This window comes from Danio rerio, chromosome 5 (genome assembly GCF_049306965.1).
Source record: "Danio rerio strain Tuebingen ecotype United States chromosome 5, GRCz12tu, whole genome shotgun sequence".
NCBI lineage: Eukaryota > Metazoa > Chordata > Actinopteri > Cypriniformes > Danionidae > Danio > Danio rerio.
Genome location: NC_133180.1, coordinates 32153392 through 32169816, shown reverse-complemented (window position 1 = coordinate 32169816; position 16425 = coordinate 32153392). Strand labels below are relative to the sequence as shown.

The 16425-nt window shown below is 35.4% G+C and overlaps 1 protein-coding gene across 3 annotated transcripts in view; it reads right to left on the bottom strand.

Annotated features, from left to right (window-relative positions):
* Nucleotides 1–16425, bottom strand: part of si:dkey-220k22.1 — a 112150-nt gene that overhangs the window by 39450 nt on the left and 56275 nt on the right. For 2 of the 3 annotated variants that reach the window (XR_012406911.1, XM_001336167.9), the window contains exon 3: nt 6726–6865. Coding sequence is in view for 1 of the 3 variants with exons in the window: in XM_001336167.9 (XP_001336203.4) it covers nt 6726–6865 (140 nt within the window). In the remaining 2 variants the exon portion in view is untranslated. Of the gene's footprint in view, nt 1–6663; nt 6866–16425 lie in introns of all 3 variants that reach the window. The other variant, XR_012406912.1, reaches the window with a different exon arrangement.

Below are 16425 nucleotides of genomic sequence, written 5' to 3'. Positions count from 1 at the left end.
TTCAGGAACTTTGATTGTGGAGGCTAAAGAATGTGAAGGAGCGCTAACCTGCTGAAGAATTTACCCTCTTCTGTGGTTTGTAATGTAATGGATAGCACAAATGTCTTGATACCTCAGGCTGTTGATGTTGCCATCCACTCTGCAGATGTCTCGCATGCCACCATACTGAATGTAACCCCAAACCATGATTTTTCCTTTACCAAACTTGACTGATTTCTGTGCGAATCTTGGGTTTATGCGGGTTTCAATAGGTCTTCTGCAGTATTTGTGATGATGCAGTTCACAGATGATTCTTCTGAAAAATCTACCTTCTGCTACCTTTTTCAAATGATCAACTAGAAGTCAAGCTTTTGTCAAGTACAGTACATTAACACTGGGTCAAAATCACAGCATGAAAAACAAGACTATAATTACTATAGACAAAATGTACAATCAAACTCAAGAGCTCACAAGAAAGAAAGAAAAGGTTAGTCTCCAAACAGGATTTACATAAAATCAATAGTAGAGGTGAACAAAATACTCTATAAAGCTTCACAGCCCAGGAGCAGCCAGAGAGCATAAAGGGCACGATCACTTCTCAAGTCTAACCAGGAATGACAGAGGATCTCAGAGGTGTAATGCTAGATGAATAAATGTCAAACACATCAATGCCATGAATAGCAGGACTGATGTCCAAAGCAATGTTAAAGAGCAAAGAGTTCAAAGACAACAATAAATCATTTAGATGTTAAGAATGTTACGACATATCCTGAAAACTGGTTTCTTTGTAGTTCTTCAGTTACAAAAAAAAAAAAAATTGAATCAGAGAGGAAAACTGTTTTGAAACCGCTTTTTTTTTTTTTTTTTTTTTACAAAATGAAATGGGGCAGCACTGCTTTCACTGATTACATAGCTTTTTATTGAATTGAACAGAGCTTTGTTTGAACAAAGCTTTATGAGAAAGCCAGGCAAAAGCAGCTCGATTTGGTTAGCACAAAAAGGTCAAAGTCCTCACTTTTGGGAGGTCTGTACCCAAAAGCACAAAGCCCAGCCTTGACATTAAACAGCTGCGGCTCAAACCTACAATATCTTTCAACAGATAATAAACAGCATTTATAACAATAAAAACAAAAACAAGTCTCAGTTAATCCCCCTGATCCATCAGCAAACCTGAGGGAGCTAAAAACATCAGTTACTCAGAGAACGATGCCAGATTAAAGAAAATTCTTAATTACAAATAGGAAATCCAGGCCAAAAGGGAAAAATAAAACATTTAAACGATTTACGTCTGAGAGATCTTTCTGTGTCTGAGAGATTTGCCTAATAGCATTGAAGATTTGGATTTTTTTATATCCTAGCCAACAGGAAAAAAACCCTGAATAATCACTAATCTGGGAAAACAGGCAAGAAAGAGGATTACTTCAGGTTTGAGAAGTGTGACAAGATGAAATGTCGAGTCCAATAATTGTGTGCAGGAAAGAGTAAAAAGCGATACAGAAGATTCAAGCATGCGGAGGTCCCGATCCTTCACAACAGCTCAAATTGTGCTGAACTAACGTAATAATATCTGTTGGTTTCATTGCAAGGACACCCATGAGTGTCTGTGCAGTGCGACTCCTGCTGTGGGATCTGACGTAATGGTGGAAAGGTAATGAAAGCTCTCTGTGCTCGTCTCTGTATGTACATTATTGGCTTTTAGGAAGCAGAAAGCATGCTGACAGGAACATTAAACACCGCTGGAGTGGCACAAATGGACACTAGGGGAAAAAAGAAGCTGGGATGGCTATAGGGTCCATGCATTAGTGATCAAATGAGAGAGAGAAAGAGAGAAAAAAGCTAAAATATTGGAGATGTTTGAAATTACCATGACATGATTCTACATAAACAGACTTATGGGGGGGAAAGCTGAGTTTGCAGGTAGTGGTGAGAGGTGAAAATTGTATCAGGCTTGCAAAACCGCACTGAAAAGGACCAAAAAATTGACAGATAAATCAACCAATGGAGGGAAAGAGAGAGAGAGCAAGTGAGTAAATAAATTAGAAACAAGACACTTGACAACAGTCATTCTAAGCATCTTTCAAACCTTTTACAGCCTTTGGCTTGTAAGGGAATTGAGGACACAGAACAGATTCTGATTTGACATGATGGCTCAAACATTTAGAAACACACTTTCATATCTCTTTCAAAGGTGACATGAGGATGATGACAAATTATTAAATTTTGCAGCCAAACTAATCAACTTGCATGATGTTTGATTATGTGTTTGATAAAAACATTAAAATCAAAACAAAACTGCAGAGAGACTGAATTCTGTGGGCATACAGATGCAGTAAGCCACAGGCTTTGTTTTCAGCTGCTATTAAGATGTGTTTTTGTTAATCCAATCGGAAATAAATGAAAATAAAGGTGCAAATGAGCTCTAAAATGTTTTAAGTTTGTCCACTTGTGACACATTCAATAAAGTCAAATTTGACTCATGTAAATGATCATGCTGCCACAAAAAATGGCCTACTCATCTAGAGCAAAACACCACACATAAAAGTGGCATTAAAAAAAAATCGATTGCATTAAAAACTGGTTGACCAATGTGATTCAGTGTAACCAGTGTAACCCTAACGCAAACACTTTAAGAAATTGCACTGCAATTACTCACATGCAAATAAACACATCAAGGGCGTAGATTTGGCATGGACAGAGATGATGTTTCCCTACCAATGTCCAGAAATAACTGAAATGTCCCAACCAATAATTTAATCCCCTTCAAAATAAAATAAGGGTTAAATCATGTTCTCTTCTCGGTTTCTCCCTCCCTCAAACACATAAGGAGAGTGTGATTGGCTGGGCCTATTTATGCTGTTAAAGGAGCTGTTTGAATGTGGGAAGCTCCTAAACAAGAAATTTTACAAATCCTCCTTCATTGTACAAGATGTGGACATACTGTAAAAACCAACTTTTCAAAGAGTCAAGTTTAATTGGAGTCCACCATAGTAATATTAAATTCTGTTTTAATTTTGGCTTTCAAGATTATAAAAAATAATAATATCAGGTCATGTGTCTCTTTAAAATTCTCTACAGTCATATCTCCTCAAAGCCTGGATGCAGTAAAATCATGTAAATTGACTTTTGCAGCATGGGACGTGTTTAAATAAATGCTTTTTATTCAAAAAACATTTAAAAAAATATATATTGACCCCAAAAAATGGACTCAAAAACACGACTGACCTGGTTGGGATTTGCTTTTTGTGTCATGACCCTTAACCTCAGTGTAAAGGGCAAAGTCCCTCAATCAGCCCTTATGATCATGGTCTCCCAATCATCCCCATCCACCAAATCTATCTTTCCACTCCACCAATAGCTGGTGTGTGGTGAGCTGGTGAGTTGTCATGAGGCTGCCGTCACATTACTCAAGTGGATGCTGCACACTGGTGGTTGTGGGGAGAGACCCCCCTTATGATTGTTAAGCGCTTTGGGTGTATGGCCATACACAATAAATGCGCCACATAAATACAAATTACATTATAGTACATAACTATTGCTCAGTGAAGTTGTAACTGTAGGTGATCTTTGAAAGGTGACGTTTTTCTTTACTGTAACATCCTGATTACACTATTCACTTGTCTGTTGATTATGTATATGTTACGGTGGCCCAGTAGTGCAAAACACAACAACATTAAGATGAAAATGCTGCAACACTAAGATGAAAAATGCTGCAACACTAAGATGAAAAATGCTGCAACACTAAGATGAAAAATGCTGCAACACTAAGATGAAAAATGCTGCAACACTAAGATGAAAACGCTGCAACACTAAGATGAAAAATGCTGCAACACTAAGATGAAAAATGCTGCAACACTAAGATGAAAAATGCTGCAACACTAAGATGAAAACGCTGCAACACTAAGAGGAAAAATGCTGCAACACTAAGATGAAAAATGCTGCAACACTAAGATGAAAAATGCTGCAACACTAAGATGAAAAATGCTGCAACACTAAGATGAAAACGCTGCAACACTAAGATGAAAAATGCTGCAACACTAAGATGAAAACGCTGCAACACTAAGATGAAAAATTCTGCAACACTAAAAACGTAACACAACCGAAATGCTCCCAACCACTAGGTGGCAGTGGAACACCGATTACTTCTTCTGATTAAACAGATATTATTAATACAGACCAAAACAATGATTATTACCTCGAGAAATTCCACAAGAAGTTCTAAATGTAAGTTAGTAACATTAAATTTAAATCAAGTTGTGAATGAGGATTTTTATTACTTTAAGATTTGATATTCTGGGAAATCTTAATGTTTTTATAAAATTAAACATCAATAGTACTTCATGAAGCAATCCACAGAACTTGTTTCTGTTTTTCCTGCTTCAGAAACATTGTCATAAAAATCTATTGCATGTCACATTAATCAGCTAACGAAAATCTGCATTAAATATTAAAAAGAATAAAACATTCTTTAGAAATCAAACAGCATGTCCAATTAACATAAATCCTCGGGATCGTGCTTTGACGAGGTGTAACGTTACAACGCTATTTTAATATATTCATCAAAAAATAAGAAAATTCCGTGACAAACCGCGTTATTCGATTTCATGACAGATACGATTTATGAAATTCATAGGACCCTACAAACAATACAGCATTGTAACTTACCTCCACTGGTGCTGGGCTCATTTCCATCAGGAACTTTGCCTTTCAGAAACGTTATGTTTTTTCCACATTTGCTGCAGAATGACGGGCAACTGTCAAGTGAAGCCCCGCAAAATGGGCAATACATGATTGCTACCAAGAGCAACGTCCGAAATGAAACGAAACTTTTGAACTAAAACTCTTAAGATGGGCACACGACTGCCCCGTTATCTGCCACCTAGTGGTCAGGAGCATTTCCGTTGTGTTGTGATTTTAAAGTTGCAGCGCTTTTCATCTTAGTGTTGCAGCATGATTCATCTTAGTGTTGCAGCGTTTTTAACTTAATGTTGTTGTGTTTTCATCTTAATGTTGCTGCATTTTTATCTTAATGTTGTTGTGTTTTTATCTTAATGTTGCAGCATTTTTATCTTAATGTCGTTGTGTTTTCATCTTAATGTTGCAGCATTTTTATCTTAATGTTGTTTTGTTTTCATCTTAATGTTGCTGCATTTTTATCTTGATGTTGTGTTTTCATCTTAATGTTGCAGCATTTTTATCTTAATGTTGTTGTGTTTTCATCTTAATGTTGTTGTGTTTTCATCCTAATGTTGTTGTGTTTTCATCCTAATGTTGTTGTGTTTTCATCTTAATGTTGTTGTGTTCATGTTGCAGCATTTTTATGTTAATGTTGTTGTGTTTTCATCTTAATGTTGTTGTGTTCATGTTGCAGCGTTTTCATCTTAATGTTGTTGTTTTGCACTATTGGGCCACCGTAATATGTTAGTCTAAATAACCATAACCTAAATAGACAGGTCCATAATTAGCTTTGATAATGCCCTGGCCTGCAGTGAAAGAAGGTAACAAGTAAACAACTGTGTGTTGAAGCGCTGATCCAGCTCATGTACTGTAAAAGATACTTGTTGTACAGTACTGGCCAATATTAGAGACGAACAATCTTAAATATATGGACATTTTATGATATATGAATAATCTGTGAGTGTTAACAGTGGGCTAGTGACTCTAACAAACAAACCAGTAACCACAGAACAAACACATTAATGAACCAAAAATAATCTAATATCTTCTTCCATTTTGAATGGGTTTTGTCCAATATGTTTGTGAATTTTGGTAACGACAAAATATATAAATAATACTACATGAAAATGTGATTAAAATAAAAATAAAGCTAAATGGACTTTGGTTGCCATGTGTTAAGGTAACATGACTTAACTGAGTGTGTATTAAAGCCCTGCAGTGCTGTATCTGCATACAGCAGCAGGAAGTGCTAATGTTACAGTGATGACATGGTTCCTGCGCATCAGCATCAACGTGTCTTTGGTTACTGCACTGAATTGGCGAAACAAAAGGCTCTTTAATAAAGATGCGCAGTTGCAATCCCCATCCCTTCTCTATTGCTTTTCAATTTATAATGTCAGTCTCTAGGGGGCGACTGAGGTGACGGAACTGATAATAACTACTCCGTGCAAAACATTCTTATGAGACAACAGCAATTATAAATAGAAGTTGAAGTTTTATTGCTGCATTGGTTGTTTTCCATACATAATTTATTCAAGACGTGAATAACAGTTTGGCTTTTTAAGCTTTAAATAGACACTCTGGAATCATTTTCAACCAACAGACATGTGATCAGCTAAGGACAAAAATAGAGCAAAAATACTGAATCACCCCATTGTGCTGGGAAATAATATTTATTTAAAAGTACTTAGTATAATTTTATGATTTCTATTTTAGGAAAATGTTGTGCTTTCTACTTGAAATTATCAACAGTTTTAAAAATTGTGCCTCATTCATTAAACCTTCGTAAAGATTGGAGTAAATTTAAAGTAGTTTGTGTATAAACCAGTGTTACCTGGCTGGGGGTGTTGCTCTGTTGCTCCCTCCTCCCCTTTCTGTTTTTGCCATGGTAATAAATGCTCTTGTATTAAAGCATTAGCTAAATGACTATTCAGAGAGTTAACATGAAAATTCTGGAGATCCTGGTTCAACTCCCATCTAAACAGATATCTCAGCATGACAACCAAACACAAAACAAAGGTTGGCTTGATTTGCTGCTGTGTTGTGCGTGTGTGTGTATATATGAGGCTCACCTGACTGTGGGTGGCAGTAGCTGCTATGATTATTGCATTGGCACGTTTGGCACCCGGTGCTGCTGAAGTACATGAAGCCTGGGAGGCAGTCGTCACACTTGTCCCCATGCACTCCCATCTTGCAGTTGCACATGCCTGAACTGCCAGAAAAACACAGAGAAACAATTATGAAGTCAGAGAGAGTTGCATGCAGAGGCACAGAATGAAAGAGCGTTTGTTCTTGCAGGAGCTTAGAGTATCCTTCAAAAGCCAGACACAGAGAGGTTAAAACCTCTGTCCGCATCAAACAACGGGTTTCCTCTGAACTGCCAGAATAGCTGCTCTCTCCCATCCGTCAAATGTTAATAGAGCTGCTCATGAAAGCTGAAGCAACATCTGTTTGATATAATGCTGTAAACCGAAGATGTAAAAACACACGCTCGATGCTAATCCAATTAATTGATTATCACTATGTTCAGACATGAAATGACTGAGGTTTTTGGACAACAAACACATAAATGTATGTAATTTGCATTAAAATTTGCAGCAAGTGGGATACGTTATATTTTCAAACCCTTTCCAGCTTTAATTGCAAGAACAAATACAGGTTAATGAGTCATTAGCACTTGTGCGTGCAGTATAATCTTTTTGTTTTGGTTTGAAGAAAAACAGAGCGGAGTAAATATGCTCTACATGAGAAATGGAAGTGTAACAATATCAGAGCACTTAAAATGAGAAGGAGAAGAAACTCCCAGGGATGAGAAAACTTGTGATTAAACCATTACATGCTTCGTTCTTTTGAAGAGCAAATGAGAAACACAGAAGGATGATTTCTTCTGGGAAAGGCTTAGAAAATGTGAAAAAAAATATCAGCAGTTATTTCTAGTGCGCACACACACACACACACGCACACACGCACACACGCACGCACGCACGCACACACGCACACACGCACACACACACACACGCACACACACACACACACACACACACACACACACACACACACACACAGAGAGTCATATTTGGTTCGCTCTGGAAGCGAATGCACTCTCCACATGTACAATCACAAGCTCTGCTTTTTCCTATACTCTGAGTAATTAGGCTACTTGTTATTCTGACTGATGCTGGGCTCACAGCTACTGAGCAAAAGTTCCCTGACATTTCAGTTCAGTTGAATCTGACCTCTCAAATCATAGCAGCAATCCCTCTGGTTTCATTAGGATACACACAGTTTTAATTATTCAGAGAAAAGCAGGAACAAATTAAAAGCAGATTTAACAAACTCAAAACAGACCAAACATGCTGCTTTTTAATGAAATGTTATCAATATTATTTTTTTGTTCTTTTTTAGTACACATTTTTACTTGTCCTACCACATAAATAAACAATAAAAAAACCTACAAAACATAAATAAATAAAAACACTTTTGGCTAACTTTTACAGGTTTAGTTGCATCATTTGTAAGGCATGATATAAGGACCTTGTGAAGCTCTGTGTCACAGAAATACAGACGAAGACTTCTGACTTTAGTGTCTCAATTTGTTAAGGTCACATGTGAACTCATGTACAGTATATTAGCACATGACAGTTGGTCAGAAGTGATCAATAATAGATTAAAATGGTAAAGCAAGACTGTTTTAAAAATCGAAAAGAAATTGCAGTCATCAAAATCAGCCCATCTTGTCAGGAAAACACAGTTGTGTGATCAGTAACAGTTTTTTTGCATCGTTTTACAATTTATTGATTGTTTTCTGCACCTCAACTTTTATTGTTATGATAAACCTTAGATGCGTTTATTTAATTTATATATTTTTGTTGTATTGATGTCCAGATCCGATCACGTGATTGGAAATCGGGCTCGATCACAGTTTCAGACTACATCGAAATTGGACTTAATATCATGACATGAATATATACACACATTTGTCACTTTTGTGACACTGTAAAACAATAAATAATATTTTCACAGTACTGTGACGGTTAGGTTTAGGGTTGGGATGGGGGTTGAAAATTTTAATTTATTAGATAATTTAATAAATAACAAATAGTAATTGGTACAACCACTGTTTTTACATCACTGTGAGGATTAGGGTAGGGGTAGACGTTAATAAAATACAATGAATGAAATTTAATAAATAAAATAGATAATTCTCATTAACTTATGGCCACAACTGTATCTGATCTAGCATAAACTCGAGTGTGTCTGCAGTCTGAAGGTATTTTAAAATTGATGCTACCTCAGAGAAGTGCTCTGTATGTTAGCAAAATTGTTGAATGTTAAAATAAGGTAAATTAAATAAAAATAAGGAACATCCTGGATTTGTTCCCTCTTCCTTATTCTTTTTTTAAAGTATTAAAGAAGTATTGGACCGGGTTTTTCAATCGGTAGATACTCAAAATAAAATGACTCTGACACGAGGGCAAAAAAAAAAAAAAAAACAGATCAAGACATCCCTTATTTATTACTGTGTTTGCTAGTAATTTGTTTTTGTTCTTGTTTTAGTATGAACTCATCACTTTGGTTTTAATTATGTTTCTACTTTACAAATGTTAGGCCAGGTGTTTCTGCTCTGCTCTCAAAACTGGAAATGAAACTGAAGTTTAAAATGTTAGTTTCCAAATACAATTATTTAAAAGAACACAAGTTAATATAGTACACATCAAAAACTATGTTTAATATATTGTGACAAAATATATTAAAATTGTTGGCAGTGGAAGTAAAAATCTGAATCAAAATATATCCCTGCATGTCTCCTTTACAGCACATACAGTATGCAATGCTATTAAGGTTAGACAGACACATACAGTCATTTGTAAAAAAAAAAAAAAAAAAAAGATAACCTGCCATTAACATTGCTTTAAAAATGAAACCCTTAGGCAACAGCTTCAGGCACACAAAGACATATTCAGAAAATATACACTGAACGGTCAAAAGGCTTGAGCAGCATTGAGATTTGCAAAAGTGCAAAAAGAAAAAAAAATGAGTGGGAAAGAGAGAGAGAGTGTGTGAATGAGCAAACATCATACAGAGCAGATCCTCTGTGCTGAGGAAGAGCATCTCAAAGACCTTTCAGTCCATCTCTTTGAGCTACAAGCTGACACTATGATCCTCCACAGCACAAGTCAATAACTTTGATGTTTGGCCTCACAGTCACGTCTGAAGAGAACTGAGCTGTGACTATACCATAGAGAGAGAGAGAGAGAGAGAGAGAGAGACTCATTTAAGCAGAATGCTTTTTATGCTTATGAATTTCCATGGATGTAATCTTAAAGAGATGAAGAATATTATAATTTAGATATGAATAAAGCTGTTAAATAAAAACAATAACAAATTAGGCATCCGAAACATAATAGAACCACATCAACAATTTACTGTATCAGTTCAGTTCAGTTCCAAAGAAATGACCATGTTAGAGCGTTCACCTTTATTGTATAGGACAATTGAGTGGACAGTGGAGACACAAAAGTACAGGAGGCAAGAGAGAGAGAGAGAGAACTGTAGAAGAGAGGGGAACAGGATCAGTAAAAGGAATTGAACTCGGGGCGGGGGACCTCAGTGCTATATAGCCAAAACCATATCGCCCCGTAGCGCAAGACCAAGTGCTCACTGAAGCTAAGCAGGGCTGAGTCTGGTTGGTACCTGGATGGGAAAACACATGGGAGAACTAGGTTTTTGTTGGAAACAGTGTTTATGAGACCAGCTGGAGGTGCTCACCTGTGGTCTGTTTGGGTCCTAACGCAACAGTATAGTGACAGGGACACTATACTGTCAGTGAGCACCATTTTTCAAATGAGATTTTAACCTGAGGTTTATTTCCCTCCCATGACCTCCCAATCAATGCACACCCTAATTTGGCTGTATCACTGCATATGCACATTACATTACATATGTCGGAGCACTCAACCACTAGGCTGTTGGTGCCAACGAAAAAAGACAGTTGTGAACAAGCTAAAGCTAATGGGATTCACTAAGACAGTCGTTTACATGACTACTAAACACTGCTTTTTGAATTCATTGCCGAGTTCTTCCACACAAACCACAAATTGAACTAATAAAAAAGCCAAACAAAACAGTTCTGTCACTATACATAAAACTGAGCAACAATCATCAGGTTAGAAAGCTTTTTGTTCTATCAACTAACATGCTTTTCCTATAGTAGTACCAGTGAGAGGCACTGGCAGAAATGTGGGATGTTCATATCAAATTTAATTACAGTATAATGGATGTATGCTTTCATACTAGTCAAACTAATTGTTCATTTGGATTAGTGTAGATTATTTTTTTCATAACAAAGATCACAGAAACAAAAAAAAATGCTCCTTTAAAAAAAAAAAAACTTTTTTTATGGTTCTTTTAGAGATTTAAACACAACGACTTACAGATTTGGTCCAACACACTTTCACACCACAATTGACAATAAAACAACATACAATTAATAATAATAATAATAATAATAATAATAATAATAATAAATAAATAAAAAAAATAAATAAATAATAAAAAATACTTCTGTTTTTATCTAAATTAGTCTAATGCTCTTCAATTTAACTATTTCTTGTAGAAGTTATGTTTTTAAAATAATCTATGTAAGGTTGCCAGAATTTTTAAAATTTGTTTTCTTTCTTTTTAGGGAGAATCTGATTTTCTCCAGTTGTAAATGTATCATTAAATCCCTCATTAGATGTATATCTGTAAAAGCAGCTTTCTGTTTCCAGTTTAATAATATTAACCTTCATAGACAGACAAATGGAGATATATTTTGTTCTGTATTGTTTTTTACTGATCTCGAAATCAGTGACGCCTAGAACTGCAATATGGGGATCTAGATGTATCAGACTTTTACCTATTCTTGAGAATGTTAGAAAAATATTTTCCCAGTAAGATCATAATTTTGGCCAGCTCCAAAACATTTAAGACAGTGATGCCTAGCCCACACCAATTACATGCAGGGTCCAGTTTTGGAAATATCTTACTAAGTTTTTGTTTGGACCAATGTGAACGATGTATTACTTTATATTGTATGAGGCCATGCCTTGTGCACACCGATGACCTGTGGATCTATTCAGGGGCTATCTCCCATTGCTCATCGGTGATTTCAAAACCTATATATATATATACACACACACACACAGAATGCTTATATATATATATATAAAATACTTCCCTTTTTATTAGGGTCACACAAAATTATTATTTGCATTAATGATTGATTCAGGGAATTAGGGTACAGTGTGGGTTGTTTTGTTTAACAAAGTGTTGCACCAGCAAATATTTTTTAAAAATTGGACCGAAGCAAAAATATGCCTCTTTTTTAATGTGGAAAGCTAAAGACATTACAATATTTTGTGAATGTTCTGCTTTTATTGATGAAAATACATTTGCATCTAGTTCCCAACTCTCCTGCTGCTCTCAACAAAAGCTGCTGCCAAATGTGCATTTCTAGAAACAAAGATGAATCAACAAATCAGTTGTTGGTGGCACCATCTGCTGAACTCAGTGGCACTGGTCCCATCACTCTCAAATGTTAGGAGTCCTAACATACATCTGGAGTGCTGCAGTGGAAGACATTAATGCATTTTTTCACACGGCACCCTAAAAAACAATACAAGTGAGATGTAACCCAGAAGTACACTAGTCGTAAAACTTAAGCTCCTTTGAGAGTAAACTAGCTGACTTTGCCTTGAGGGTGTAAAATTGTTGAGGTTACCATGGCAACAAACCTCAGATCAGCAGAAAGTGCCCCGCTGTGATTAAACTGGAAGTCTATTACAGCATAATCACCAGAACAACAATCCCACAAAACAGACAGGCATTAGATATGCTGTGAAGGCAAATTTACAACCTTTCGTAAATCATGCAGCCTTTGCACTTGTCACGATTAATTAATGAATCGTTTTAACAGTTTGTGAAAACGCTGATGGCGCAGCACATTCATGAGGGGGACTTTTTTTTTTGTCTGAATATAATAGCAGAGCAATTATTTTTTTAAATGCTGATTTGCTCACATTATTGTTGTGTATTTTATGAAGCATCTTGGGCTATTTAGGGATGAACTGTTTTAATTAAATCCATTTGTTTAGGCCCATTTTATTAGTGGTTGGTGTTCGTGCACACTACCCGTAGACAGCTAGTGGTCAGTGCTTTAGTACTTGGCTACTTCCTTTCAGACTATTTAAGGGCAGAGTGGTTTGAGGCCTGGGTGGTTTGGAACCTCTAATGTATAACCCAGTTTATTGCGGTAGTGGGTTATGCTGATCTCTGGATTATATGGTCAGACCTAAAGGTTTTCAGAGCAGTTAAAAAACTTTCTGAAAGCTCTTGGCATCCCATGCATCAGTGGTGCTAAATCATGTTCAGCTGAAGAACAGAGTCCATCCTCGTCAGACATGACTTGTAGTAAAAGCTTCATTGAGTGGGTTTTCGTGGTAGTATTTAAAAAAATCTACACTTTTAAACAAAAAGAGGGTTACAGTGACTCATAAGTGAAGACTTTTACATTTCCACAAATCATTCCTTTTCAAATTAATACTGCTCTTTGAACTTTCTATTCAACACTGACTCGTAAGAGAATGTATGAAATATTAAGCAGCACAACTGTTTCAACATTAATATTAATTAGAAATTCTACTTTAGGAAAAAATCAACATATTGAAATGATTTCTAAAGAATCACATGACTGAAAATATAACATTTTAAGAATATATTAAAATAATAATAATATATGTTACTTTTTTGCGCTGTTTTTTAATCAATTTATACAGGTTTGGGAACATAAAGTGCACAGCATATTTGAGTAAACCCAAGTTTTAAAAAAAATAGTTTTCTCCATTTCTCAATGAATCTAGGCAATGTATGTTGGTGCATTTAAACTAAACAGATTTATTAAACAGATATATTTATTAAAATTTTATTTTAGTCACGAAACATATTTAAAAATTAAAAGATAATAAAATTCAATTCAATCAAAATAAGGATAAAGATAAATTACAACCTCCAAAATTTCAACAAAATTTTTCACATTTTTGTTTTACTTTTCTTATTTTTTTCCTCTTTTTTTAATTTGTATTTAATATTTTTCTATAACATAAATTTAGGTGTACAAGTTTTTGGACCGTTATTGTAAGTTATTGTGTTAGATAAGCTGCAGATTTGGCTTCAGTACTGACTAATCTAATGTACAGTATATGCACAAATATAATATTGTATAGCTTCCTTTTAAAAATATGAATTTTAAAGAGAGATTTGTGAGGGGTGTATTTATGCTGTGCAGTGAGGTCTGTAAGATAATTCTTCCAAAAAAAGCTTTGTATTTGCTGGTAATAAAGTTTAAAATTAGATACTGTAGATTGTGATCTTATGACCATTTTATCCTATGGAGTTTATCCTATGGAGTGCTGCATTGACCTTAACTCTTTTTTGTTTTGTTATATTTAATTATGGCAGTGTGGTGGCTAAGTGGGTAGCGATGTCGCCTCACAGCAAGAAGGTCACTGGTTTGAGCCTCGGCTGGGTCAGTTGGCATTTCTGTGTGGAGTTCACATGTTTACATCTAAATTGGCTGTGGTGTATGTGTATGAATGAGTGTGTACGGGAGTTTCTCAGTGATAGGTTGCAGCTGAAAGGGCATTAGCTGCGTAAAACATACAATGGATAAGTTGGCAGTTTATTGCTCTGTGGCGACCCCTGATTAATAAAGGGACTTAGCCGAAAAGGAAATGAATGAATGAATGAACATTAAATTATTTTTGTACATCCAACATTGCTATACTACATCCCATCTCTATGCATACACATGCTTCTGAAACACAACTGAGCTTCATTTACATATTTTTGACTTTAGTTTATTTAAAACTGTTTCTTTTAATAATTATGTTTTATAATTTTGGCTTTATTGGGGACCCTCTTTTTTGTTGCATCATTGTGAGCCACGAGGCATAACATGGATGGATGGATGGACAGAGACAGACCAATAGACACACAGACAGATAGATGGATGGACTTTCAGACAGACTAAATACACCTTTACCACCACAGAAGTCTAAATAGCAGAACCTGCTTCAGATGTCATAAATTTCAGCCTTTCTTTTCAATGTCTTTCACTCTGTAATTCCAGTTTTTTTTTATCATGCTGAGTGAAACAGGCACACTTCCCTTGGGTCATTACAGGCAGGCCGTAAATGAGCTGGAGTAATATGTGTGTCTCTGAATCTAATTTCACTCAAATCCTGTCAGGGAAATACTGCAAAAGCATCAGTCAGCTCACTTTTCATATTTCAGAAGGGAACTATTTATATTGATTTAAAAACGTTTCAACTGTAAAGCAGACTATTCTCTACGTTACTGCTCATTGACTCTGTTATTGACTGTGGCCTCATTCCTGATTATTCATTGTATCGCTTAATGCCACTGTCATTATCCTGACACCTTCTTCTCCAAACAGTTGTTGAGTTAAATAATGACCAGAGCAAAAGTTATGGAGTAGAATGATGGAAAACAGCAGAGTATCTAGCATAATTAGGGCAGTCTGAGAAATGACATATCTTCATACACTGGAACAGGGATGTGTGCAGAGACACTTTGAGGGAGAGGGTATTCAAGCGGGAAAAAAATGGCACATTTATTTACATTTTTTATAAATACAATATATTAAAGAAATGTTCATGCAAAATTCACATTATAGTCACCATTAAGTGGTTCCAATTTCCAAACTGTTATGTGTTTCTTTTTTGTGTTGAAAAAAAAGTGTATATTTTAAAGAATGTTCAAAATAGACACTAAAATATCTTAATTTTTGTTCAACAAAAGAAAGAAACTAACACAGATTGGGGTCAGGTGTATAGTGAGTAAATGATCTGAAGAATTATTATCTATAATTAATAAACATAATAATTATTATAGAATAATTATAACTCTATAATTATAATTATCTGAATATATCTATATATAAATGTGTACAAAACAGAATTCACAAAATATAATATGCAAATAAATAAATAATATATACAGTACATTTACAAAATATCATTCACAATTTTAGTAACAAGAACAGGTTCGAACAGAATGTGTCTTGCTTTTTATGTTTAATAGTTTCAAGTAAAAATAAGTTACTGCACAACAGAGATTGACATATTTTCACTATTCAGCTGTCATTTCTCCATGAAGTTAGACTGTATGCCAATCATAAATTTCCATGGCTAAACTTTAGCTAAATTATTACAAGGTTGCTCATGAGCCATATGTGTTAGCAAGACAAACTGACAATATTTGATTTTGGGCTTTTAGATAATTAGATAATTTGAGCCACAGGTTCCTTAAACTTTTGTTAATCATTACTCACCTCCACACTATAGGATAATGAGAGATAAATTTACTTCAGCGGCTCTGCCGATCATAGTGTGATACTGTAACAGAGGTCAGCTAGTAACTCCTATACAGGCAAACATCAGTGCAATGTACTCACCTCACTCTAGAGACAAACTATATAAAAAGCTAGCATCCTCGTAATGATGTGTTCACAGTAAACGTGGAGCGTAAAGTCACTTACTCTAGTTTACTCACGGATGTTTTTTTCCTTCAATTTAATTATTTTAACAAGCAAGGTAGATGCTATTGGGTGTTAACCATGTTTGCACTGACTTTGTAAGCAGTTTACTGGTGCAAATACTTAATTCTGCATTTGGTGTGATCTCAACATTAGAGCGCCCATCTCACATGCAG